The sequence below is a fragment of the Gouania willdenowi genome, chromosome 24 (assembly GCF_900634775.1).
Source record: "Gouania willdenowi chromosome 24, fGouWil2.1, whole genome shotgun sequence".
NCBI classification, from domain to species: domain Eukaryota; kingdom Metazoa; phylum Chordata; class Actinopteri; order Blenniiformes; family Gobiesocidae; genus Gouania; species Gouania willdenowi.
Window position 1 is genome coordinate 3,516,742 of NC_041066.1, and position 27,111 is coordinate 3,543,852.

Consider the following 27,111-nt stretch of genomic DNA (forward strand, 5'->3'; position numbering starts at 1 on the left):
TCATCAAACCAATTTTAATATTTCACAAAGACACCCCAAATCAATATAAAATGCGATTTCCTAATTATGATTTTGAAATAAGTCATGCCGAGTCTTACACTTCGCTCTGAAGGAATTTAGCAAACACTCCATCACAGAATTGTTTTAACTGAGCCATATTGGAGGTTTTTTTTTTTTTTTTTTTAGCATAAATTGCCCGTTTCAGGTCTGATTACAGCATCTCAATTAGATTTAAGTCCAAACTTTCACCTGGTCACTCCAAAAAAAAATGTAACATTTTTTTTTTAGCCATTCAGAGCTGGACTTGCTGGTAGGTTACAAGTTGATGATACACAAACTGATGGCTGGACATTTAACTTCAGGATTTTTTGTGGAATTAATTGTTCAATTAATCACAGCAAGTCCTGAATCAGCCAAGCAGCCCTACATCATCACACTGTGACCACCATGGTCAACTGTTAGTATGACATCCTTTTTCTCAAATGCTGTGCAGTTCCACTGTTTTAACTTAAAAACGTAACTCTTATACCAAATCCTATTCAAGAAGTAAGACGATACTGGACTGAAGTACAATTAAACTCAAAACATTAAACCAAAAAAGTGGAAATATTGTTTTGATGTTTTGGGCATTGCAGTGTTACGCTGGTTTGTATCATAATCTTACAGCACATACTACGGGTTCACTTTCTGTCTAAAATTACATTATAATCATTATTTGTCAGTTGACAATTACAACAGGCGTAATGTGTGTTCTGTATTTGGTTCAACAATGATTTTAAAATGTCATGATGTTTAGTTTGGATGAAAGTAGACCTGTACCCTCCCCTGTAAATAATATGGGCTCCGATCCACCAACATACCAATATTCAAGGCTAGCTCAATAAATCTGCCCCACTTGTTGGAGACTGTCCTGGACTTTCCATGGAGGCTGCTGATGAATCTGCACCCGCTGCAGACTCAAAAGGAAAGAAGAAAGTTTTTCACATTTTGAAATGTTTCAGAGAGTAAAAGAATAGAGAACATTTAAGACTATGTAGTGTAAACTTAACATTTCAGTTTCAGGTTAAACTGATGAACACGTTAACATAACCAGGACCTTAGTTTCACTTTCACTGACTACTGAATACTACCCAAACATGTTTTAGTGATTTGGCCAGTGTCAAACTCAAGGCCTGGGGGCCAAATCCACCCTTTTGGGGAATCCAATTTGTCCCGTAGAAGGAAGTAAAAATGACAGTGAGAACTAGAATCAATTGTGTAAATTACCAACTATTTCAGTTGTACATACTGTATCTTTCCCCACTAAATACTCAAATTCAATGAAACAGAACATTTGCATTGGCTCCCAGTTTTCCTGTGATTATATTTACATGATGGCAGTCATTTCTAATTTGTAATTGTTAGAGGAACTCTCAATTTTTTTCCAAATCCTGCATGGCTCATGCTGACAATACAACATTATTTAATAGGAAAAAAGACCCCAAAAAAATGCAGTTGGAAAATCAACAATGCTTTTGATAATAACTCTAGGCACACTTGCGCTACTCTGGGTTGCCCTTTACAAGATTAAATAACTTAAGACAAATTCTTCCTATTTAAAGTGTAAAAAGTGCCATTCTGCAAATAAATCCTCAAAACAGAGACTAACAACTCATGCCAGTATAAAATTAAAAGAAAATCACACCATGACATTATTTTTTTTTAAATCCTCTCTGTACATTAACTTTACATAAGTTATTATAACATCAAACTAGAACAGTCTACACAGGCCAGATTTAACATATGGACATGTTTTTTTCTTCTCAACAATATTAGCCCCCACCCACATGATTGTACTAGCAACAATATTGCTTGTGATTTTTTTAATATTGCAATAAGTTTTCACACTATATATAGCCCCTTTAGAAGTTACACATTCCACCTTAATAAATAGAACTGCTTTAGAACAAACACAAATTACAAAAGCAAATTGTGTTTTTCAAGAAATATATTTAATCACAAGGAGGGCATGTGTACAGACGACCATTCACAACTCATCTTTATTTGGTTCTTTTCATTCAAGTACCTTAAAGGTAATGGTTGGGTTGAAATACATGACACTGTATGTCACTGTAGTTATCAAGAACCCATGTGTGTAATGAGAACAAGTTGTGTTCATACAATTGATTCACTGTGAGATGTTTGTGTAGTTTTACAGACATTTGAAGTCAGTTTCCAAAACAGCAACGTTTTGATTAATATTTAGAAAATAGATCAGAAATGACGAAATCATCTTCAGAAAGCTCGGGTTTCACATTTCTGGAATGCAGCGGGCGATGAATTCTTGCATTGAAAAAATAAATATTGCAAACAACAATATTTATTATTGCTAAAAACGTATGAGTGACCCTCGGAGGATGAGAAGAAAATATTCAGACATTTCAAAAATATACTTTAAACATTCAAGTAGAAAATCTGTGCGCTATATTAGATTGTAGGGAGGACTACAGCCTCACTGTGGTTTGTTAGGTTTGATCATCTATTATTAGTAAAATACCACAGCACTTGCTACTTATAGAATGTTCATCTTAAAAATCATAAATTATATAGACTTCAAGTAATTTCAGGTATTAAGGATGCAAAAGACTCATCAAAGTGCAGAGCTTCCAGTTATTAGAAAGACATCCCGAGAAGGTTTTTTAAAAAGTGTGTTTGAGAGACATACAGCTCCACAGTTAAACTGTATAATAAACTACAACTGTGTGATGCAAGCAGTTGGTATACAAAATTATATATCTCTATATAGTCCAGGCCCAACTGTGATTGGGAAAAATGTATTCCAAAGCCAACGTTTCACAGAAAACTAAGTTTTATGGCTCCTGCACGTAGAAAGTTACATTTCACTCAATGAAATGTAAACAGACTTCAAGTAAAATAAGAAAATATACTATTTTCTTCTTCATACATGTTTGATGGTTAAAAGCGCATAAACAGGTGAGTTTAAGAGCATAGTGTTCTATGTGCTTTGGATATATATATGTTTGGTGACAATATTAGTCCCATCATCAGGTGTTAACTTTAAAGGCAACTCAGGCAGGAAAACTAGAAAATCAACAGACACTAAAACAGATGTAAAGAAGTCTACAAACAAACACACACACACGAAACATTCAATGTTTAAATGATGGTCAAGAATTCACTGATTCCACAAATGACCAGGGCCCTGTTACAAGGAGCTGGCTCGACTTATCCTTCAAATCCACAGCTGTGCTCAAAACGTCCCACCATGTCCTTGCTCTCCGTCTGCAGCTTAGACTGGGATCATCCTCAGGCTGCCAAGCAGCTTTATTTCACACAAGTTACCATGACAACATCAACTCCAGTTTTCTGGAATAGTAAGTCCTGTATATGTCTTAACAGCCAGGATTTATTAATCCAGCTTCTTAGAACAGGGCCCAGTATTCAACCCCGACCTGTTTGTTCACAGTAATCAGTCAAACTGACACTGACTCAAACCTGAGCTGTAAAAGATGGCGTTTAAACCAATGCCTCCTGATGAACCGTTCTATCATCAGGTAGAAGCCATGGTAGAGTCTATGATGAGGGAATTTACGTAATGACGGACACAAATATAAATGGCACAACTGGGGATTTGATCACAGACCTATCACCATTGTGGTGATAACAAAACATAAGGCCTAAACTCTGTCTCCCAGAAAGGTTGAAAGCAGCCGTTTAAGAGTTGCTTTGTTGACATGAGCTGAATCCACAGAAACACCAAACGTTATCACATGTTTTCAGGTCACTCATGGTTTACATTTGACAATGAACGTGAACCACTGGCACTAAAACAGCTGCACACTCCCACTATTATTCAACCAAACCAACATATCTAAGGGATTGTTATAGATAATAATTAAAAAAAAACATCTCTTCATTATTTTACATGTCAACAAATAGACAAAATTTAACAATTTCTTTCACAATACACAGCGCACAATCCAATGGATGCATTTCTAATGACACTAGACCACAGCACAGTGTGATGCTTTTCTCCTCTGCTTCTGTTTTTACATGTAGACATTAAAAGAGTCCCGTGCAGCACACAGTGACAGTCCCCTATGTATAGCTCTCCCTCTGCCACCTCCTACACACAGCCACGTGATTGGAAATTACTCTGTGCTTTGCTTAGTCATTTAATGCTGTTCGTAGGAAATGAAAAAACATACACAAGGTTTTACTAACCATAATAATAAACATTGTGCTCTTAGTGAAATGTTGAACAGGTAATGCCCAGAAAGAGACACACAGTAGCAATAAAGCCTGCCAGCTACAGCTCAGCTCGTGGAGCTGTTTGGTTTGAATTATTGGTCAGTCAGAGCATAAACAGTCTACGTTCTGGTCAGACCAAAGGAAAAGGGACAGAAGCCTTTGTTCTGCTGTAAGCGGAGAATAAGTCAGGATTAGGCTTAGGGGAAAAAAGCTTGTGTTTTTTTTTTTGTTTTTTTGTAAACAGATTTAAAGGTGGCAGTTATTTTTTTTACAAAACTCATTATTTTTCAGTAATTACCTTTGAAAAACTTCAGCTTATATTGTGTTTGTGAATAAATGTTAGCTACAAAGGATTCAGTCTGTATTAGCATCCCCAGCTTGGAGAGAAATTTGGTATTGCGAATTAAAGTCAATGTTTTATTATTACTACAAATGTTATTGTAACCCCTCCCTCTTTTTATCTATACATTCATGGGATGAATCTTAAACACTGTCTACGCCAAGAACAGATGAGATCTACTGATGGTGGAAACGTGTCCATGAACCATGTCTGAGGTTCGCTTCTAATGGTACTAAAGGCATGTGGAGTTGTTTGGAGTTTCACCTCTTACATGTAAATTTTCTGAGACTTATGGAAAAACAATGGACTTAAGTGAACACTTCCTTCGTCTATTGAGACAGGTGGGAATTGTTTGTTATTTTCCTCAGAAGAGCGACTGAACTAAATGTTACTCTGCAGCAGCCTCCAACATGTGAAACAAATGAAGCTCGTCATTGTTTTAAATGACTTTCATCACGCAGCTTTCAGTGCAGCCGAGCATGTTCTCTTTCACGTGACGTCTTGCCCTCTGTGGGCGGGGCTCAGTGAGGACAGAGCGTGCACAGTACACCAACAACAGGGAACCTCAAAATCATCAGAAAATGATGAAAATAAATAATCCAATTTTCAAAGTTAAATAGCAATTGTGAGGCTCTGCTGATGGTCAGGGACTAAAGAAACCTCAGGACGAGAACTTCCTAAGAAGTCCAGTTCTATCAGACATGTTATATATGGGATCAGAAAGGACTGACTGCTCTCAATAAGAATACTCAGCTTTAGTGTGATTAAATCAGACTGTGTAATCCACATAGTATACTTGGACATCTTCTCTTATATTCTATAACTGCTGCTTTATCAGACTTCACTTGAAAGCTTGACTCTAACAAACAAGAAAGAAGAAAAATGCCCATTTAGAAGCTACAAGGTTGAATGAAAGTGTTGTGTTTCATAAATCTTCACATGGCAACATGGCTCAGGTGGTAGAGAAGTCGTCTTCCGATGGGGGTTCGATCCCAGCGGCGAAGTGTCCTTGGGCAAGACAAAGTTGCTCCCAGTGGTCGATTAGTGCCGTGCATGGCAGCGCAATCTCATTGGTGTGTGAATGTGAGTGTGAATGAGTGAATGAGCTGATGATTGTAAAGCGCTTTGAGACTACTTAAGTGTAGGGATAATTTCTTCAAAGAAAACCAGACTCAAAGGTGTTTCCGGAGGACTCTGTATCATAAGAATTGGAATGGCTGTGAATACTTCCTGGTGGCTCTGTGCATTTCATTACATCAGGGTGTCTTTAGCAGCACTTCAGTGTTTGAATGACCAACATTATGTTAACATGTATGTGTATGTCAAGTACATAAAAAGAATCACATAGCTGTCTCCTGAACCACGTGAGCCATCAGCTGACTGCTGGGCACAGGAATTATATCCAGATCTGTGTCTGTCGCCGTCTCTTTGCATTCAGTGACTGTGTCGTCTTTGCAAAGAGCCACTCCATTGCTCTCCTTTTTGGCCATCTGATAAGGCTGAGAGCCAACTTTAGGCTAGAGAACAAACACAAACTAGTGAAATCACAGGTTCAACTGAACTTAATTACACAGAGTGGAAATGACCAAAATAACCTTCTGGTCCAGAGGAGTGATGCAGCAAAGCTTCTCTCTGTAGCGTTCAGGAACAAAGCAGAGCAGTGAGCCCAGGACTGGGAACACTGTACCTGGGGTAAGCTCCGACTCCTTCATTGGTCCTGGAACACACAAACAAGCACACTGTCATTAAGAAAACATCCACTCCTATTTTATGAGCTGAGAATTTTTAGATTTCAATGGTTTAAAATGTGAGCCCAAAATGTGGCCCTTCAAAAACATTATGAGAAAGAATTTGGTATCTTCATCCTCTCTGTTATTTCAATCCAAAGCAAACATGTACTAAAGAGCATTACATGTAGAAAACATTAATACTGATGGAAATGTGACATGTAAAAACTACACGTAAAGGCCCGCTATAAGAAATATGAATAAAAGCTTTACAGAGCAAACCTTCTGTTAGAGAAAGCCAACTTTTGATAATCAATAGGACAAAAACCAGGAGGTTCAAACAAACACTGGATGGACTTAAGTATTCAGACAGTTTCACTAACAGTCAATCCAGATACTTTAATGGGATGTTAGTCACTCTAAAATCTTCTACTCTCCTTAGGAGTGTTTCTGTAGGAATCTGGGACCAATAGTTGTGTAGAACAATCATGAGGTCCCACACTTGTTGGACTGATGAAACTGATATAATACCAGAGTTGGAAGCAAAGCGTTGTCTAAAATGTCTTGAAGCAAAAACATTGCCCCCTACTGGAGAGTAAAGGCCCTGTTCAAATTCTGGAAAAGAGGTGTGACCAATTACTTTAGTCCACATGTGTGAAACTCGAGGCCTGGGGGCTAAATCTAACCCTTTGGGGAATCCAATTTGACAGACAGAAAAAACATGAATCATTGTGTAAATGACTAACTAATTCAGTTGTAGTTATCTCAGTCCCTCCAAATACACAAATTCAGTGAAACTCCACAATATTTGCAGGGCCCACAATTTTCATGCGACTATATAACATGACTGCATTCTTTTTTTAATCATAAATTGTGGAAGGAACTCTATATTTTTATTTTTAATCCAGCAATTTCTCACAAACAATTTTCCAAAATTTGCCCCAAAAATTACACAAATTTTTGTCACAAAAATTAAGGAACGTAAAAGCTCCTGCAGGGAGTGACATCTGTCATTTATTGCTTGAATTCTATTGGTGCCTTACATACTGTATAATACTGTGGAAGTGCAAACTAAGGGACCATAATGTACAAATTGCCTTTTTCCACCTAAAACAATTGTGCTCCATGAGATAAAACTAATCAGTATTTGGCCCCTGAACTAAAATCAGTTTAACAGCCCTGCTTTAGTCACTACAGTGTATGTAAGTGTCTGCAAAACCAAATGTTCCTCTACATCCACTTCATATAAATGTAAGCATGTCACAGGTGGACATTGGACACAATTTACACACCGTTTTAAAGTGATTGATCTACATTATTTGATGATAACTTTATAGGTATGATGTACCTAAACAGTCGGACACTTTTCCAATGGAAGCAGCATAAATGTAGCAGTGAAGCTGTCGATGGGTCTGTCTGTCAAAAATATCCTGCACACTAACAAGTGAATTTACCCTTTATTATATTATTGTTATTCACTATATATTTAACATTCAATGACTTCCATTTCACACACACTGTGAGCGCTGCATAGGCTGACTGCCTCATGTATGTACCTGATAACAGACTGACAAGCAGGCCCACCACCACCACAGTGGCAGAGTTGTGAGCACTGTACCACATGTAGGACAGAGAGTAGAGAGCCTCAACACCCGTCGGTCTGGGAAGAGCAAGAACACATTTTAGAATTGTGGTGCACTGGTTTAAGCAGCTTTTCCTTGTTGTGTGCGTATTGAGGTGAGAGGCCTAAGCTATCAAAAGCAGCATTACACGTTAGCAGTGCAGTTTCACATTAAAGACGTGCACTCTCTTCTTCACAGTTGGTTTGATAGCTGTAGTAGTGACTTCCATATTAATTAACATATACACCTAATTAATCAATTTTTTTACCTTGATGTGTCAGCTGTTGATGAAGACATGAAAGCTGTGGTCATGTTTTCCAACAGGGGCAGAGTGGTGGTATTTACTGGGGGTACTAGTGTGCCACTGGACATACGCATCACAAAGCTGCCAATGCCAACCCAGAAGGCCATAGCAAGGCCTGCTACCAGGCCAACCACTGCACCCTGAACCAGAGACACACATTAGTAACCATAGGAATCACAAGCTCTACAGTGACTGGAGCAGTAATAAAGTGAAAGGAGAACTCACAGTTGGGTTGGCCCAGGGAAAGAACATTCCTAAGCAGAAAAGTCCCAGCAGTGGACCGCCCACCATCCCAAAGATACTGAAGGCTGCCTACACACACACGCACGCACGCACACACATCATTGTTACACAAGCACACTGACATGGCAGGCGGCTTCAGAGTACATTGTTGATGTCAAGCTTCTCAAACTTCTTTAACCCCAAATGGCAACAAGCAAAGATTATTCTGGGAACTTCTGCGTATCTGCTCTAGACTGGTCTATGAAAATAGTTACCTGTAACACAGATCCCATTAGAGAAGCTATGTAGGCCATAGCCAGACACACCAGACCATAGGCCAGAGCTGTGAAGCACATGAACCATAGAAATGAAAGAAGAAAGCCGTTATGGACAAATATAACAAAGAGCCCTGGACTTCAAACATGCATACACACAAAGCAGCTCTCATTCTTTGAATACTTTGATTTTCTGTTAACACAGTAATTTTGTGTTCATTTATACATGGTTACTTTGTGTGTGGTTATACAATAATCTAGTTAATCCATCACTGGCTCTCAGAGACTTGAAAGCTAATCAAGTCTTGCTGACAACCTTCTAATGTTTCACAGCACATTAACCCCCACTGATCATTCCAAAATGCCTCTAATAATTAACATTAAAACAACAAGTAAAATAATCACTGCATTTATAATTCATAATTCATTAATAAATAAGATGCACTATCAAAACTGATCAATGCTTTAGTAGCCATAAAGTGAATCACTAACTTTTCAATCTGAATCCAGACGAGGTTACATTCAGTGAAACACATCAACCAGTGCTATGTACAACAGTGTTCATTTAGTAGACTAAACGTTTTTATCATAGTTCTCTTTCATAACATTTGTTTTTTATGTCTCACTATGGGATATTACGCCAATCCTGACTGGCTGGTGAAATGTATTCATCCACCGCAGGTAGGACATAGGACGAAATCCAATACTAACTGATGTGATCATGTGCTCTCACGTATTGATCACATAAAATCTGTCTGTATGTATTTACAAACATTTATAACATCCCGTGTCAGGTTGATTGTTGGTAACTGAATCTTTCAACAAATGTACAAACCCATCTGCTTTATATTTCAGTTGACTATATCTGTAACAAATTCAGTCGACTAAGCCGCCTATAACTGAAATAGTCCTGATGACTAAATTTTTTAATACAACTAATTAATTTTAGTCAAAAGACTGATTAAAACAAAATAAAAATTTGCTGTCAAAATCCACATTGATGTACAATTACACTTAAAAAGCACAAAAAAACAACTTACTGTGAAAAAATAGAATAAAAATTCACAATCAGCATGTATAAACTTGCTGTCTTACCAAGGCCTTTGGACAGCAGCGTGGCTCTGGCTTCTGTCATGTTGGGAAAATTGGGTTTAATGAAGTCCTCCATCGTCACTGTTGCTAGAGAATTAAAAGCTGAGGAGATAGTGCTGAGAAGAAAAACAAGGACAGAATTAAAACCCTTTTTAAATAGATTATTTCCCCATTGTGTTCCTTAGCCAGTCCAGATCCATGCTCTGTGGCAGTGTAAATGAACATGCTTAATAACCTGCTGCCATTTATTTGTGGAGGCAAGTACATTTGTCTGTAATAACTCTAAGGGCCACATGGTTTATAAGTGTGAAAACACAAGCATACATGCAGGTTGTAAAGTAACCTCACGCAATCAGGATTGTCTGTCAAACACGCAAAATAACCCCAGCAATAAATTTATCAGATTTGCCTCTGATGAATAAGTCATGATCTGGGTTGATCAGCTGAGGAAAGTTATATAATGGTAGGAGGAGATGGAAAAATCAATTGATGCATACAAACAAAGCAGATTTCACACACGGAATAGTTTGATTTTCTTTTGGGAGAAATCCAATTTGATGTGTGCTCATTTATATGACACACCAACTCCGACTTCTGCTCAATGCAATCCTGAAACAGGAAGTCCTCAATAAAGTAAAGGTCAGATAAATGTGACCTGGCTGTTCAGACAACAGTCGCATTGCAAAATATAGGATACATTTCAGATTTAGGAACACATTTGAAAGTGGCCTGGGTCAGATTTGAAAATGATCAGATTTGTACTGTTCCAACATCTTTAACAAATCGGATACAGGTCGCATTTGCCAGCAGTCTAAACATAGCATACAATACTGATGAAGTCAGTCAGGCCTGAATCAAAGCTGATCACACCCAGCAAATTTTTTTCATGTATTTTTTTCTATATAGCTCTAAATAACAACCCGACATGGATTGATCAGCCTGCATGTGAGAATTCCAGTCAATCTGTTTCTCTGGGGATAGGCTGATCCACATTGGTTCCAGATTGATCTGACTTTTCTGCACTGTTTGCATGTTCTGCCGAGGCGTGCATAGGTTTTTTTCCACTGTCCCAAACACTGCATGGGAGGTTCAGTGGAGTCTCTAATGTTGGGTGTTTGAAGGCGACCTGTGTGTTAACCCTGTAACTGACTTTTACCCTTTCAATATGTATTTGTTCTCAGCACAGAATTGACACAATATAATCACAAAGATTAGCTTTACCTTAGAGCTCCACTGAACAGACATGCTACAAAAAGGCCAGGAAGACCAGGCAGATCCCTGAACACATCCATCACAAAGTACAACACCATCTGAACAAAAAAGAAGGTGTTAGGTCGCAGAAAAAGCACAACCTTCACACTCAGGAACAGATGAGCACTCACTTGATCGTTGGTCTTGACGTATCCTTTGTCTAGAGGGCTGTCCTCTCCATAACGTGCAAACATGACCAGACCCATCAGACAACCTAAACAAAGAACTATCTGCTGGCATGGGAAAACTACGTAACAGGACCTGGGAGGGGGAGCACGTCATTTGTCTTTGACTTCATACAGCAGAGATTTACCCAATCATATTTAAGTGAAATACTCACATGACAGCTTCCCTCTCAGTGCGGGAACTGAGGTACCTCTGGACCTGAGCCTGGTTGACCCCATAAAGAGCCAGCATCAAGAAGATTCCTCCAACTCCCAAAGTCCAGAACGTGTGGCGCTCTAGTGGGTCAGGGTTCAAACTGTACAGGCAGGAACCAACAAACAACATCTTTCATAGGACATAAATACATGTACCCTTTGTTCTTTGGTTATTCCATTTTAAAACCAAATCAAAATAACAAATAAACAGTGTGGTTATTTTGTTTTACTGACTTAAAACCAAAACAGAAATACAGAAAAATCAAAAACCAGACACGCAGCATTTTTCTGTTTTAAAATTACATCTTGTTCTGTTTGTGTGATATTTGGATATTTAAGGGAAACTATAGGGGACACACAGACAGGAGGACTTTTACTCTTGGACAAAAAAGAGCTACGCATAAGTCACATTACTGATGAACTGGTGAATTGAAACATTATTAATGTATAAATAAATCAAACTAAAATATGGATATTACAAAAAGCACACAATATTTAATTAAAAGAACCAGAGGTGGTGTAATGAATCATAAATCTACTGGTGCTCCTTGTTTCTTGTGATCAACTTCCGTGTGTTGACAGCTGCCGTTTGTGGCTAACGTGCAAAAAAATACTTTTACTGTCCTCAAAAAAGCTGTGTAATTGTTTTTGCAAAAGTCTCAAATCAAATCAAATTTCAAATTCAAAACATTAAACAGTTTAACATCCAGTGATTTTGAAATAGATCTGAACTGCACTGATTGCCTTACCAATATGACAAACTCCACCTTTAGTCAAGATCATCATTACCTATGTGTCTGTCGCCCCTCCTGTGCATTATTACAATGCTAAACATCCTCACTCCAAAAAAAGTGAGTATTATTGCATCACTGTGGATATTTAATGTATTGATTTAAAATGTATTTGTAGAATCATATTATTTCATTAAAAAGCAAAAAGTCCTTATATGTGTTCATTATAACAAATGGTTTCAGGGGTCTGTTAGTGTTTGATGAATATGATGAGATCATTATGAACTAAAACTCAGTTTCACTCACTGCTCGTTCTCTGCTGCTGTATTAATAGGTAGGTAGTTTTTATGCAGGTAGAGGCCGTTCTTTGATTCATTGTTATGAGTTATCTCAGCACATACTGACTTTATCTAAGGGTGCTACTTTATTTTTTTGTTATTACAGTAAATTTGGGGAACTTTGGTGAATACCCCTAAAATTGGTCTTGAAAATTATTCCTGTTCGTTCATACAGGATTGATTAACTGTAACATTCATTCAGTAAATGAGACATACTCTAGCCCAGCAATACGGCTGCCATTGGTGGCTTTCCTCCACACCTCTGCGATCCCTCCGGCCTGGCTGGCACCCACTACAATTACTGCTAATTGGCCTGCAAACATCACCACAGTCTGGAAAACATCAGTCCAGATCACCGCCTTCAGGCCACCCTGCAAGACAGAAGCACAGCTTAATTTGCACATTTGCAATAGAAAGAAAATGTTTTGTTATATGAAAATAGGACAAGATAAAAGTTTTTTTTTTAAATATCTTTTTAAGACACCTTATAAAATAATCAAATCCACTGAAAGAGTTCTTCAAGTCTTGTCATGTATCTAAAAATATGATCTGGTTTCTATATGTAGTGTCAAACTTTGTTTCTAACTGGTTGAAATCATTTAAAACCAGCAGATCCATTTTATAAGCTGAAAGTTCTTCAGTAAGCCATGAGTCGATTTGGAATGTCCGTCAAGGTTTATTATCAGCTTCCATTCTTTCTAGTTTTTAGATGTTGGCCACTGGTGGATGTAATCCATTGTAATGCCTGTGATTTGCAGCTTTACATAGCAATACTGTACATCTGATGAAGCTTGCATTAAAGGTAGGAGTAATTTTGGACAAACGGATGGAGTAACTGTACATCAGTGAGGAAGAAAATATGGAATACAGTCACAAATTACAATGGAGACACCAAGGCCTTTTAACGTCTTATTCTTACAAAATGTACTTTAAGGCAACAACTTGATCAATTAACAAGGTCAGAAAACCTAAAACACAAAATGAACCTTAGCATTAGCATTCCTAGGATAATCAATAAGAACTACTCCTGACTTGATCTGTGTAAATGTTACTCATACAATTCTTAGCATGTGTAAATAAATTAGATAATGGTTCACCTCACGGCATGAACCAAATGGAACTTTTATTTTCACTATAGCACTAAAAGTGATCTAGAGAGTGCAAGCATTAGCATACTGAGTCTGTAGAAGGATGAGAAAAGATGAACGACCTGTCAAACAATACACAATGTTAATCAGATTAGAGCATATCTATTAACTCACTCAGTGCCCCCGACGAGATATCTCGTCATTTCAAATCCAAACGCTCAGTGCCATTGACGAGAAACTCGTCATTTGCATTTTTTCACGGGGGATTACTAGAAAACACCCTGGCGGAGGTCCCTCATCAATATCTAAGCTGTGGGCTGTTGTAGTGACCAACTGTGCCCTGACGATGGCAGCGGTGCACCTTTAGATGAGAGATTAGCCACTGATGCTACTATTAGCTGGGGAGGAGAAACAGGAACGAGTGAGATTATGGCGCTACAGAGTGATATTGTGACGTATCCAGCAGCTCACAACACCACATACTAACACAGAACATGTGTGGACCTGAGTGGATTATTGATAATGTTGTGATGGTGAGATAAAACCATCAACTAACTGGGCTAAACGGGTCATTGCTGCGTGTCAGGAGGAAGAGGAAGTTACGTCTGTGTGCAGACTGACAGGAGGGAAAGTTGGAGGAACGCCAAAATACAGTAAGAAATCCATTCAACTCTGACATAGACAGCAAAAAAATAATAATTTTGCCATCAAAAGCCCAGTCTCAGTGTTTTTTTAAATGTTTTATATAAGGAAACAATGTTCAGATGTTAGAGTTGTCATTAAAGCAAAAAAAAAAATAGCTTTAAAGTCACTGACAGGGTTTTTTTTTACAAAAAGGCTGTTTTCTCCGCTTTTTGCTCTGAAACTGAAGATTTGTGTAAAACTTGCTCTATTCAATGGCTGATTACAAAAGAACGGAACGAGCCAGAAACAAATGGTTTGTTTTTTCATGACAGTAGAGGCTTCAATCTTTCAGAATCTGGTGTCAGATTTCAGATAGTCATAGTAGAAAATATTCTGTGGGTCTTTAAAATCAGTCAAAATGCTCAAAAACGGCTGGCACTGAGGGGGGTAGAAAATCTGAAAATGGCTGGCACTGAATGAGTTAAAAATTAGGATTATTTCTCTTATTTGTGTATTATTTATACACATAAAAAAGTTTATCTGGGGATTCATAGTAATAAAAAAACATTTTTGTATTCGTTAGTACACAGCAGTCAAAAAATGATCTTCCAAATATTGTCAGCAACATGAAAAGATGAAAAAAGGACAATAGGCATTTATAAAAGGTCCTTTTTAGGGGGGATGTTTCAATCAATTAGTTAAATCTACACAAATGAGAAAGCTACATAATTAGAGAAGTGAAGCTGATCTCCATTCAGTAAAAGAAAACAAGAGAAATATCGAATGTTATGTTTAACTGAATTATTTTAAGTTAAGCAGCAGTGCTGTGTGTAAATCTTAACGAGCGTTTTTAGGTGCAGTATCTGCAAAGCTGGAAAAGGATAATAAAGCATTCGACCAACAGGCCAAGGACACAGCTCAGTCAGTATAAACTTTGACCATGAAAAGCATCAGATTAAAAACATAGTCTACTGTGATTTGAAGGACGTTTTGCTTTGGCTGTGTCTTTAACAAAACCAAAACATGCTAAATGTATTCATTAGCCTTCGTAAAGGTCAATATATTTACTAACAGGAGCACTCACAGTCTGCGCCAAGCACCAACAAACTCCTTGCCTGATATAGATAGTTATCTGGATCAGTGATCCTGATAACTATGTCCAAACTAACATAGTACCATACTCATTACGTTAAAGGTTTGGAAAAAATGTACATCCCCAATAATAATGTTACAGTAAGAAGAAAAAATTGCACCAAAAGATGCAATCCAGATCCAATCCGGATAAACTTTTTAGATTTTTCAAACTGATCCATAATCAGTATACTGATCCAGATCCACTCTAAAATATAATGGAATCTGCCACCAAATGACTTCCATCTTTGGTTAAAATCTTGTTAAAATTTGTTAAGGACATAATTTAGTCTTACATTATCTTATTACCTCCTTGGCAGAGCTAATGAGATGAAGAAATCTGCCTGTTTTGTACAAACTAAATCTTGCTGCCAAATATTTACGCTGTAACGCTCTTTTTCTGGTATCTGATATTTTCTGCCTGGGTTTTCCCCTCGCAAACACAATTTCTCTGGAAGATGTTTTTCATACTCACCAAAGCAGTATACAACGTGCACACCAAACCCATGGCAAGCACTGCTCCCCACAGATCAAATCCTGTGACTGCAAGGTAACACACATTTAATCAAGGATTTGTTTACTGAAGGGGTTTTGACATAATGCTAAACCTGTGTTAAAATGGCACAAACCTGCATTTAGTGCTAAAGCTGGAGCATAGAGGACCACTCCCATGTAAATCACCTGCAAAAAAACAGGAGCAAACACTGCTAAGATTGAGCTTTCCATCGTGTGTCTAATGATTGTCAGACACATTGGAAAACAAACTTCAGACTGAATTTTAAGAGGCCTTGCTATTATTGATTGCAGCAGACCTTTGTCATGATGCTACAATAAAGTGACATGTGAACATACTAAAAAGTCTGTTTAACACAATCTTTAAAACAGAGTTCCTTAACTTTAACAATAATGATGGCAGTGAGTTAATGATCTGTGAACATAGACAGTGAGAGTACTAACCCCCATAAATCTTTTACAAGACTTAATGTAGCACATGTGGCTCTACACTTTTACTCAATTCATGCAACTCTCATTTTTTAACATTAGCCTGAAAACCAAACTCTCTCTATTTAGTTACTTTCTATCTTTTTCAATGTTTGTTTTTTATGTCTTCATTTTCTTAAACCAAGTGCTTGTGATAAGATGTCGTTTTATCAGTCTCTACAGCCAACATATAGTGTAGTTATCACCTAACTCAGTCAGTTGGTATGATAAAGCTGAGGTTATGTCACTGATAATGCCTACCATCTGAAAGATGAAGGTCAGTGTCCCACATATGCGAACCGTCTTGTTAAAACGCAGTTCCAGATACTGTTGAGGAGAACATTCAAAAAGAAAAAATGCCAAATAAAAGGATTGCTTGGGTTATGATCTCAGAGTCATCCAATGATATTTGAAGGCTCTATTCGTTTGAGCGTTTGACCCAACAAGAACATCAGCTTCTCTCCAGAATTAGGATTTCAAGAAGAGAAGAAGAATGAACTCTGAGATCATACATGTGGAAGGCCAAGACAAAAGAAATCACAAAAGTGTACTGACAGACAAAAAAACAAATAACAGACAAAGTAAGAACAGGTTATAGATACACCAATGGTAGAAGTGAAGCGCTGAGAGCATGTCGTCTGTTAGCTTAACCTTCTCAACAGTGAAGCACAGGAGAGAACACCAATATTAAAGCTGCTGGAGATGGTCATATTTTATTCGGATAAATCCAAGATTCAGGCCTCATAGATCAATAAATCCAAGCTCAATTGCTCGAAAAAACTGTAAAACACACACAGATCCATAGAAGTGTATTTACTTCATTCATACTGTGGTTTCTTGTGTTTCTTTGCAAGATATTTTTGTTCTGGTTTGTTTCCAGTATTCCCCGTGATATCACCTCACACAGCAAGACATTCAATTTTGGCCGGATTTGTACATTTCCGCGTAAACCCCAAAATAAACATCTGCTATTGTTTTTGTCACAACTTTCAGTAAAAACACAAGAAATGTGTTGGGAAGTCACTTTGGCAGAGTTTTTTGTGGGAAACACAAGAAATCACAGGAAGAATGAAGTAAAAACACTGCTATTCATCCGTCTACAGGACTTTTTAGCAAATAATCTACCATTTATTGACCTATGCGGCCTCCACTATGGATTTATCTGATAAAATATTTATCGTCTCCCGGAGCGTTAAACAGACTGTAGCAGTAATTTACCATTCATTATTTTCTAATAACAAACACAAAGTGCATAAAGGAATGATGAAACGTGTGTGTAAACATACCTCATAGGCGCTGGATACCCTCAGCCTGTAAAAGACAGGGATAAAGACGTGGGCTGGAATCAGCAAGCCCAGGAAGTATGAGCATCCAAGGAACCAGTACTGTGTCCCAAAGGTGTAGACCTCAGAAGGAGCACCCAGGATGGCCACCGCTGACTGGAACGTAGCCAGCAGAGAGAGCGACACTGGCAGGCAGCTCATGGAGCGGTCAGCCATCAGGAACTCCTGTAGCAAAGTTAACTATCAGAGTGGTATTCCATGAAGGAGGGTTAACAAACTCTGAGTCCATCCATAAACTCCGGGTCAACATACCCCGCGATGGGAAACTCTGTGTATCTGATTCCATTACAGCTGCTATGAAGTGGGTCAATCAACCCTGAGTATGTAAACCTTGGGTTACTTACGTGCACGTGCGCGATAAAAAGCCATCATCAATGGATCAGAGATTTACTCGAGCTGCCATGACAACCAAACAGAAGAGAGTGATTTATTCACCGTGATGGGTGAAATATGCCGGTGTTTGAGGAATATGAGCCTGTTCTAAAGGTGCACTCAGTCTTCAGTGACTATAGTGGCTTAAATCACCTGTAATTAATTTTTGGTCCCTTCATCACTTTGTTGCTTCAGTGACGTCACGAGCGGTGAATAATATGAATAAAATGTACCTGAGGAGACGTGTCAGCAGCATAGGATGGCTGCATAGAGAGCCCTCCTGTTACACTGGATATAAAGACAGTGACTGCCGCTTGATATCGAATCAATTATGTTGGTTTTTAATGTAATATTGTCACCAGAGTCATCTCAATGTCCTAAAAAACCACTGAAGCGGGATACAAACTCGCAACCCATCGCTCCCATGCGCAGCGTCACAATTCACTGCGCCATCATACCTTCAAAGATGCATGATCTACAGATTTAACTGTATAACAATATAAAAGAACAATCAAGCCTTAAAAGTGGATTCATTTAAATTATCATCTCCTCCTTTATCTTATCCACAGGTTTGTATTCAGGGAACTTTACTACAGACGTCAGTAGATGTTTTAATGCAGATCAACCTCTCAGTGACTTTCACTTAATGCTCTGCATCTACAATGTTATAAAGAAAATTACCATTTGAAAAAAAAAAAAAAAAAAAAGGAAAGCAACACAACATTAGTAATGATGTGAACACGTCTGTGGTGTGTGATGTTACTACTGTGTTTCAAAGAAGAGTGTTAAAGTTCATTAAAGTGTTAAGAAATGGTGTTCAGGTGGGCGGGGCCAGGTAGAAACCCAGGGTTTCTTTGATAAAACCTGCCAGCAACCAGGTTTAGTTAACGGACAATGTTGCCATGGTAACATACTCAGAGAAGAACATACATCGTGTTTAGGAATGAGATACTCAGAGTTTCCCTCATTTGAGTCCAAACATAGTTTGAACATAACCCGCTTTATGGAATACCCCTACGGTGATTTTCATCAGTTGAAACAAATACTGTGTGAAGTCAGATGTACCTGTGTGGTCCGCTGGCGTCCTCCAGAAAAGGCATAAAAGAGGCCAATCCCAGCTGATGCTACCAGTAAAAGAACAAAGATGACATAGTCCACCCAGCTGAAATGCATTGGAGCAACCTCTCCCATGGTGGTGACTGAAGATGTGCCTCTGGAGTATAGGACTATGTCAGATCCATGAGTAGTCTGCAGGTGGACAGACCAGAGACAGGTGAGCTCAGGACAGAGCAACAATCAATTACATCATTTCTGCTGCTTGAGATCAGGGAAGAAAGATTATGAACCTATTAAAACAATACTGGAGACCCACAGACTAGTGACACACAACTAAGCATTTGATTAAACTATTTCTTATTCCATAAGGAAGAAGGAATGATAACTAACTATCCTCTAACCTGGAGAGTCAGTAGTTTATCTGTAAAATGTCTCTCTAACCAGAGTGTGCTACTATTATAAATGATCACCATTTCATCAGGAGCAGTTTGTAGGTATTACTGAACTCACAAAAAGCCTGCATGAATGTAAAACATATTGTATAATATATAGCAAAACAAAAACACACATGAAGACTACAAATTTAGGCCTACACAAAAATATTTAAAAAATAGAGAAAACAACATTAAAAAATAAATAAATAAAAAAATAAGGGGGAAAAATACACAAAATTAGTCCAAACACAAACCAAACAACAATTAAAAATACACTAAAAGGCAATAACAAAAATAAACAAAACAACAAAAACACAAAAAACCTTTGTTCATGCTTGTGTTAATGGTCAGATTGGTCATTATTCTAAATGATGACATCTCTGCTTTCTTATCTTTCCCTCCCTTCTGGCTGCTGTTCAGTGCCCTCCTCGCCATGCGGTGTGCAGCCCCTCCCCTCCGCCATACTGACCAATCATGTGCCGCTTTTCCAATTAAATTAAATCAAATCAGCTCTCATTTAAGAGCATGCTCTCTTCATTCACTTCAAAGAGCTGGTTCGTTCAAAATCCTATCAATCGTACGCCGTTTACCCTGGACTACACCGATGCTTCTCACCTCAACTGATTAGCTCATTCATTTCAAAGGTTTGTAAATCGACCTACTTTTGCAGCAGCTCCTTTTCAGACACACCCAAACCACTTGAGTGCTTTTACCATTACACAAAGTTATGAGGACAATCACTATGCGAAGGACTTACCCAGCATACAGAGAGGGATTAGGCAGCATTTGCTTGAAATCCAATGTCTTCCCTATTCCCAGCCATCAAACATCAGAGCTGTGGAGACAGAGCAGGAGTGCAGCAAACATCACAATATATGTCGACACAAGAAATACGATCTGTTTCAATATTGTCACAACTTCTTTCTGCTTTAAAATCCTGCTGTGGGATGTATCATCATCTCCATAACAAAGCTGTGTGAATCAGAGAAGCATTGCTTTGTTCCAACAATAAACCTGCAGTGAGAAATGAAACATCACATTCATCAGCCAAAGTACTTTCTACCTGGAGAGGTGTGTTTGGACAGTGAGTGATCACACACTTTCCCACATACTCAGTGAGAGTGAATAGCAGAGCGGTGATGCTGACTGCTGAGAGGTCAGCTTAGGAAAACCAGTGAGAAACATCAGTCTATTGTGTCATCTGTGGAAATTTTCTCAATATATTTATTTTTTGAGGTAAAAATTGAGCTTTTGGACATTTTTATGTTGTTTAACTTCCAACTGTTTGAAACTAGGAAAGTACAGATCAAATGTCAAATGATGGTTGTGACATGAAGGTGACCTGTGTTCACAGAGTGGGTAATCAGACTGTGGGAAGGTCACTGTGACCTAGGGTGTACTCATACTGCCAGCTCGGATCGTTCCAAGCTCACAGCAGGAATCCCCCCCTTCCTGTCCCTTTTCTGGCACGGGAGAACTCGGTTCCCACACACAAACACATCATTACGTTCATTTACGCCACACATATGGTATTACGTCATCAATAAGCGACTCTGGGTTTGTTGTTGACAGTACATGCTGCAAATTTCATATCTTCTGTTGCGTAGTGTAACTATATGGCCAGATTTACCTGGACGGGTCCTCGTTTCACGGCTGGATTATACAAACGGACTGGGTTTTCCAGGGCCCCTGAACTCAACACGATAATTCAAATGACCGTAACTCTGCTCATATTTGCTCTATCGGAGAAATAACATCAGTTTATGAAAGATAAGAAGTTGCTCTTTACAGCCAGTGTTGGTAAATTTTATTTTACTCAAATGCGATTGAAACATTAAAAATGCTGTTTTGTTTTGTCAAATCGACACGAGGAAAAGAGAGAGAACCAAAGTCTGTGATAAAGAAAGAGAAATTAAAAGAGACCAAATAATGGTGGATTTAATTGAAAATGAAGACTCTTGGATGATAAAACCACCATGGATGGAGGTTCAAAGGGATTTGAAAACAAAGAAAGAAACTGAGCCTATAAGTTAAGGTAAGGACAGTTCAATTCCTGGATTGATAAATGCTTTTGTGGAGCTAGTCTTTGTGTACATTAATATAAGATTAAATTGATGCTTTTATTGTGTGAGATAGTTTAGGACAGAGTATTTGTGTTTGTTTAAACTTTGTGTGTGTGTGTGTGTGTGTGTGCGTGTGTGTGTGTGTGTGTGTGTGTGTGCGTGCATGTGTGCGTGCGAGTGGCGGCGTGCACCGAGAGTTTGCCCAGGTCATCATTTCAGATGGTGAAACATTAAACTACTAATGTACACAGCTGCTTTGGAGGATTGTTTCTGGGTTTTTTTCTAACAGAGTTCAGTGAAATTATCAAACCTTCTATCACTCATATTTTCTATTGATAACATCTCTATCGCGATATATATTGTTTTATCGCCCAGGCCTATTTTATGTATATGCTGTGTGTAAAGCATCAAGCTTGACTTTGTAATGTTCGTTTAAAGAGAATTTTTTATATATGTGTGTATGTGAGAGAGAGAGAGAATCCATCTGAGTATATTTATCTCCATCACTTTCAGTTTTTCTTTTGATGAACATCCAATGTAATGACAATATCTAACTCCTCTTTCATTTTTTCATCTTTTAGTCCATGCAGAGTGGACACGCCCCTCCCTGGACATTAAAACCATGAGCTGACCCTAGTTTCCACCATCTGGTCTAGACCCATCACCTCCACAGACAACAGACAGAATAAAGCTCAGAGTCAACATGGGATGCACTTATTTATTAGTGTATATTGAATGATTTTTTTAATATTCTGTAATTTTATTTTCTAGGAGATGTTTTTCATTGTTTCACTTATTTAGAGACTTAATGAACAATTGTTTGATGTTTCAAGGACAGATTGTTGGAAGCATAATAAAGGTGATTGACTTGAGTCACCACTAATTTCAGATTGTTTCTAAGTCTTGGTATAAAGAGACTGCAACAGGACAACAATGATGTGCAGGGCTGCAGTAATGTTGTCCTCATACAATATTAACAACAACAACCACCACTGCACACACCACCAGAGAAACGTCTAGTGAATATTTTACAAATTACAATAAAACGAGTCCTGACAAACCTGCTGTAGATGGACGTATCTAAAATGCTGCCATCTTGGTACATGGCTTTCAGAGGTAGTAAGAGGTACCCCACATGATGTAAAAAGAGAGACAGGACATGTTCAGCATTCGGTCACTGTGCGGAATGGCCCAAAAATGGAAGCCATCTAACCCAGGACTAATGTTGCATTCTATTGCACTCGGAACGCGAATAAATCCGGCAGAACGAATCGGAAAAATGCAATGAAATGGCCCTTGAGCACGGGACCCCGACTCGGAAACTCAGGCAGGGTACAAGCACCCCGAGTTGGTCGGAATGACATTTAGCAAAATGGCGGCACCCACCTTTAGACGTAAACAGTCACTTTCTCCTCAACTTTTACTTTTATGTGTCGTGTGATTTGGCATGTGTGTTACTAAAAGTGTAGAATAACTCTGTAGTGGTATTTCTATCTCTGTTCATTTGAAAGCTGCTCTGCTTAAGTAATGATACCCGAATAGACATAATGACATTATCTGCTGCACTGTATGTATATATATATATATATATATATATATCCTTATTCTCTATCTATCCTTTATTTATCCCTCATTCTTTATATTTACCACTATTATTATTATTGTTGCTGGGTTGTTCTTTGTTCTTGTTTTTTTTTTTTTGTTTTGTTTTGTTTTGTGCACCATCTACCAAGACAAATTCCTTGTACTGTCCTTAAAACTGTACTTGGCCATTAAACATTTCTGATTCTGATAGTTCAATGCACTCTCGACAGTCTATGGTTCAATGAAGCATGCAGATTGCCCCCGCTGGTGCGTTCAAGTCTTACTTAAAGTATATGACGTTTCTCTCTCTCTTTCTTACCCTCAAAATCTGCCACAATCATTCCCGTGCCAAAGAAGTCGCCTCCTGTCAGCCACAATGATTACCGTCCTGTGGCCCTAACACCTATAGTGATGAAATGCTTCGAGAGACTGGTTCTTCATCACATCAAAGATTGTCTCCCCTCCACCCTCGACACTCACCAATTTGCATATCGGACTAATAGATCGACAGAGGATGCCATCGCCATAGCCCTCCATTCTGCACTCAGCCACCTGGAACACCAGCAGAGCTATGTGAGGATGCTCTTTGTGGACTATAGCTCAGCATTTAACACAATCATCCCAGACATTTTGATCACCAAGCTGAACACCCTGGGCCTCCCCCCTCTCACATGTGCCTGGATAAGAGACTTTCTGACCAACCGGCCACAGACTGTGAGACTTGGACCCCACCTCTCCTCCACCCGCACACTGAGTACTGGCTCTCCACAGGGCTGCGTGCTGAGTCCCCTCCTGTACTGTCTCTACACCTACGACTGCAGGCCAACCCATGAGAGCAACATCACTGTGAAATTTGCTGATGACACCACAGTGGTTGGTCTGATCTCAAGGGGGGACGAGTCAGCCTACAGAGAGGAGGTCCTGAAGCTGACAGCGTGGTGCTCTGCTAACAACCTGCAGCTTAACATCACAAAAACCAAGGAGATTGTCGTGGACTTCCGGAGGCACAGAGCAGACCCTGCACCCCTCTACATCAACGGTGAGTGTGTGGAAAGGGTCCACACCTTCAGATTCCTCGGTGTCCTCATCTCTGCGGACCTCTCCTGGTCAAACAACATCTCTGCGGTTACCAAGAAGGCCCAACAGAGACTACATTTCCTGAGAGTCCTCAGGAAGCACAACCTGGACTCAAAACTGCTGCTGACCTTTTACCGCTCGACCATCGAGAGCCTGCTCACATACTGTATAACTGTATGGTACGGGAGCTGCACTGAGGCAGATAGGAGGAGGCTTCAGAGGGTAATAAAAACGGCTCAAAGGATTGTTGGCTGCCCTCTCCCCTCCCTGACGGACATCTACACCTCACGCTGCCTCAACAGAGCACATAGCATCATCAAGGACAGTTCACACCCTGGTTTCCACATGTTCAACCTGTTGCCCTCTGGTAGGCGCTACAGATGTATCAAAGCTAGAACAAACAGACTCAAGAACAGTTTCTTTCCGAAAGGCATAACCATTCTGAACTCTCATATGCACTAAATCTACAATACCATACACTGTTATGCAATATTATCTAACTGGTGCAATATACTGGGTAATGTGCAATAGTTTCTATGCAATATGCTGGCACAGTATTATGTTAATACTGATATGAGTGTGTGAACTTTTTTTTAAATCTATTTATATTGTATTCTTATTATTATTCTTATGTTTGTATTTTTATGGGGAGCTCTATCTCATTACATGTTATGTAATGATAATAAAAGGCTATTCTATTCTATTCTATTCTATCTATTCAAGGAACTAATATACACTGAACAAAACAGGATCTCATCACGGTATCTCTGGACATTCAAAATGCCATCAATAAAATGCACCCGTGTTCGTTGCCCAAAACATACACCAACCCATTCCATATCTGTGTACACGGATTATGTAGGTTTGAGTGTGTGTGAGGCAATGTGCACTGATGTGGGTGTGTGTGTCCAGTGTGTGCTGAATGTGCACACGTTTGGGGAGCATATGTATATGTAGAAAAACGGAATAACCAAAGAACAAATGGTACATGGATTATGTACCATTTGTTCTTTGGTTATTCTGTTTTAAACCAAATCAAAATAACAAATAAACGGTGTGGTTATTTTAGCTTTACACAAATTCATCATATGCCCTTTACAATAAGTTTTTATACTTAGTTATATAACAGTGTGGCATCATTAACATGTCAATGTTAAGATAATAATAAACTACTAGACACTTTTTATCACTCACACAATTCCAAGTCTTACACTTTGTTAAATGTTACAGAATGGTTCATCAATGTGAAGGATGTGACAGTTATCCTGTTTATTTTCATGGACAGAAGCTGTTTTTCTGTGTGGATGTTAGTTTCCACTCCAGTAAATATTAACACTCACTGTGCTTGTTAAGCAGCACTGATATGTGTCCATGTTTACAGAGAAGTTGATAATACTAGCACTAAAATTAGTATTTTCTGCATTCATTTGGTTTTTAATGATTTAAAGTTAATTTGCACAAACATTAACAATATTTTGTATCAGGCTTTCCTTATAGACTTAAACATAACACAAGGACATTGGTCTAGTTGTGGTCGGTCTGTTAAGAAGAGCCACTGTTGCAGTGGCTCTTCTTAACTGCAAATATTGTGCAGGCTCATTTTAACCATGCTATTAAACTGCATTCAGACAACTGTGCTGTATACACTTGGCTGTCATTTATGTGAAATTGATTGACAATGTATTGTTATTCCTCTGAAATGGATTCAGTGCAGTAGATATATTCTGAATTTCTTCAGTCACAGTTATCTTGATGGATCGTGGATTAATTTTCCTGCAATATATTGATTATCGCAATAATATCATTATAACGGGCAAAAAAATATCACAATATATCGCATCGAGAGGTACCTGACAATACCCGGCTCTATAATTCAGTATGTTTTATGTATGTCTGCTACCTCTAAAAAAAAAAAATCCTGCCCCCCTCTTGCCACCTCATTGAATTTTTTCTAGATCCGCCTCTGTAGCTATACGTTCATGCCAAAACATTAATTTGCTCAAGTTTTGTATATGTCTACGTTTTGTGGCATATTCATTTGCACTTTAGAATTGCTTATTCTTTAGCTTTAGTTTAACATATTCCGATTGCAAAAAGTATAGCATTTATTTTTGGTCCTGTACCAAGATGGCCACCGCGTAGGCACGTCGCTCTAAACGACAGCAGCACTGAATGCCGGCGTGTGCGTATCGTCTATGGACATATGTTTATGTGTAGGCGAGTACTATGTGTAAAGGTAAGGGGTACTGTCAGTATATCATTACAGATATACAAACGTCATTTTGATTATACAGTTAACATTTAAGACGCCATTTGCCCGGGTCAAAACTCCAGTTGTGGATTTCCAGCAAATCTATATTAAATATATCTATGCTCGTTTAAGACATACGAAATAACGCGTCGACTCGGTGATATAACATACTCATTAACATGGATAGGAAATGTGACGGGTTGTCTCCTCGGCAGGATGACGTTTAAGGGTTGTGTATTGTAGATTCCGTTTGCGCATGAAGATATTAAATATTAAAGCACGCTTACCTTCCGCGTGCTCCGTCGGCAACACTGGAGCCGCGCGCTGCAGCGTCACCAGGCTAACCAGAGGCTCTGACGTCACAGACCGCCCACTCTCCTTGACACTGCTTTTATGTTCCCCTCGGAAATTACACTAACACGATTTTCATTTACAACTGCTTTATCACATCAACAATCATCGTCGGCTAGCACAATCCACAAGTGATGGATTTAGTTTATAATACTAAACAAAAATGTATGTTGCTGCAGCAAATGCTCCTTAATAATAATGTAAAACAACTCATTGCCATCAA

General features: G+C 38.7%; 1 protein-coding gene across 2 annotated transcripts; it reads right to left on the reverse strand.

The window, feature by feature from the left end:
* Nucleotides 1–1,969: 1,969 nt before the first annotated feature.
* Nucleotides 1,970–26,895, reverse strand: slc5a6a (solute carrier family 5 member 6a). 2 transcript variants are annotated; one of them, XM_028440162.1, is made up of 19 exons: nucleotides 26,825–26,839; nucleotides 22,687–22,732; nucleotides 20,320–20,397; nucleotides 19,138–19,320; nucleotides 17,644–17,865; nucleotides 16,619–16,684; nucleotides 16,006–16,057; nucleotides 15,852–15,919; nucleotides 12,750–12,904; nucleotides 11,425–11,565; nucleotides 11,216–11,345; nucleotides 11,055–11,143; nucleotides 9,837–9,949; nucleotides 8,742–8,809; nucleotides 8,470–8,556; nucleotides 8,209–8,384; nucleotides 7,875–7,978; nucleotides 6,187–6,308; nucleotides 1,970–6,108 (listed from the first exon to the last, which is right to left on the reverse strand). In XM_028440162.1, the coding sequence occupies exons 4-19, from the start codon at nucleotides 19,261–19,263 to the stop codon at nucleotides 5,932–5,934; spliced, it is 1,896 nt and encodes a 631-aa protein (XP_028295963.1). In that variant the 5' UTR covers nucleotides 19,264–19,320; nucleotides 20,320–20,397; nucleotides 22,687–22,732; nucleotides 26,825–26,839; the 3' UTR covers nucleotides 1,970–5,931. The 2 variants fall into 2 exon arrangements, with proteins under 2 accessions (XP_028295963.1, XP_028295962.1); XM_028440161.1 differs by lacking the exon at nucleotides 22,687–22,732 and having other exon boundaries at nucleotides 26,825–26,895.
* Nucleotides 26,896–27,111: the final 216 nt, after the last annotated feature.

Coding starts and splice junctions, on each gene's coding strand:
- slc5a6a (XM_028440161.1), bottom strand. CDS start 19,263: ATGGGAGAGGTTGCTCCAATGCATTTCAGCTGGGTGGACTATGTCATC. Junction 12,905..15,851: donor GCACGTTGTATACTGCTTTG/GTGAGTATGAAA, acceptor TCTGTCTTGCAG/GGTGGCCTGAAGGCGGTGAT. Junction 7,979..8,208: donor TCAACAGCTGACACATCAAG/GTAAAAAAATTG, acceptor TGCTCTTCCCAG/ACCGACGGGTGTTGAGGCTC.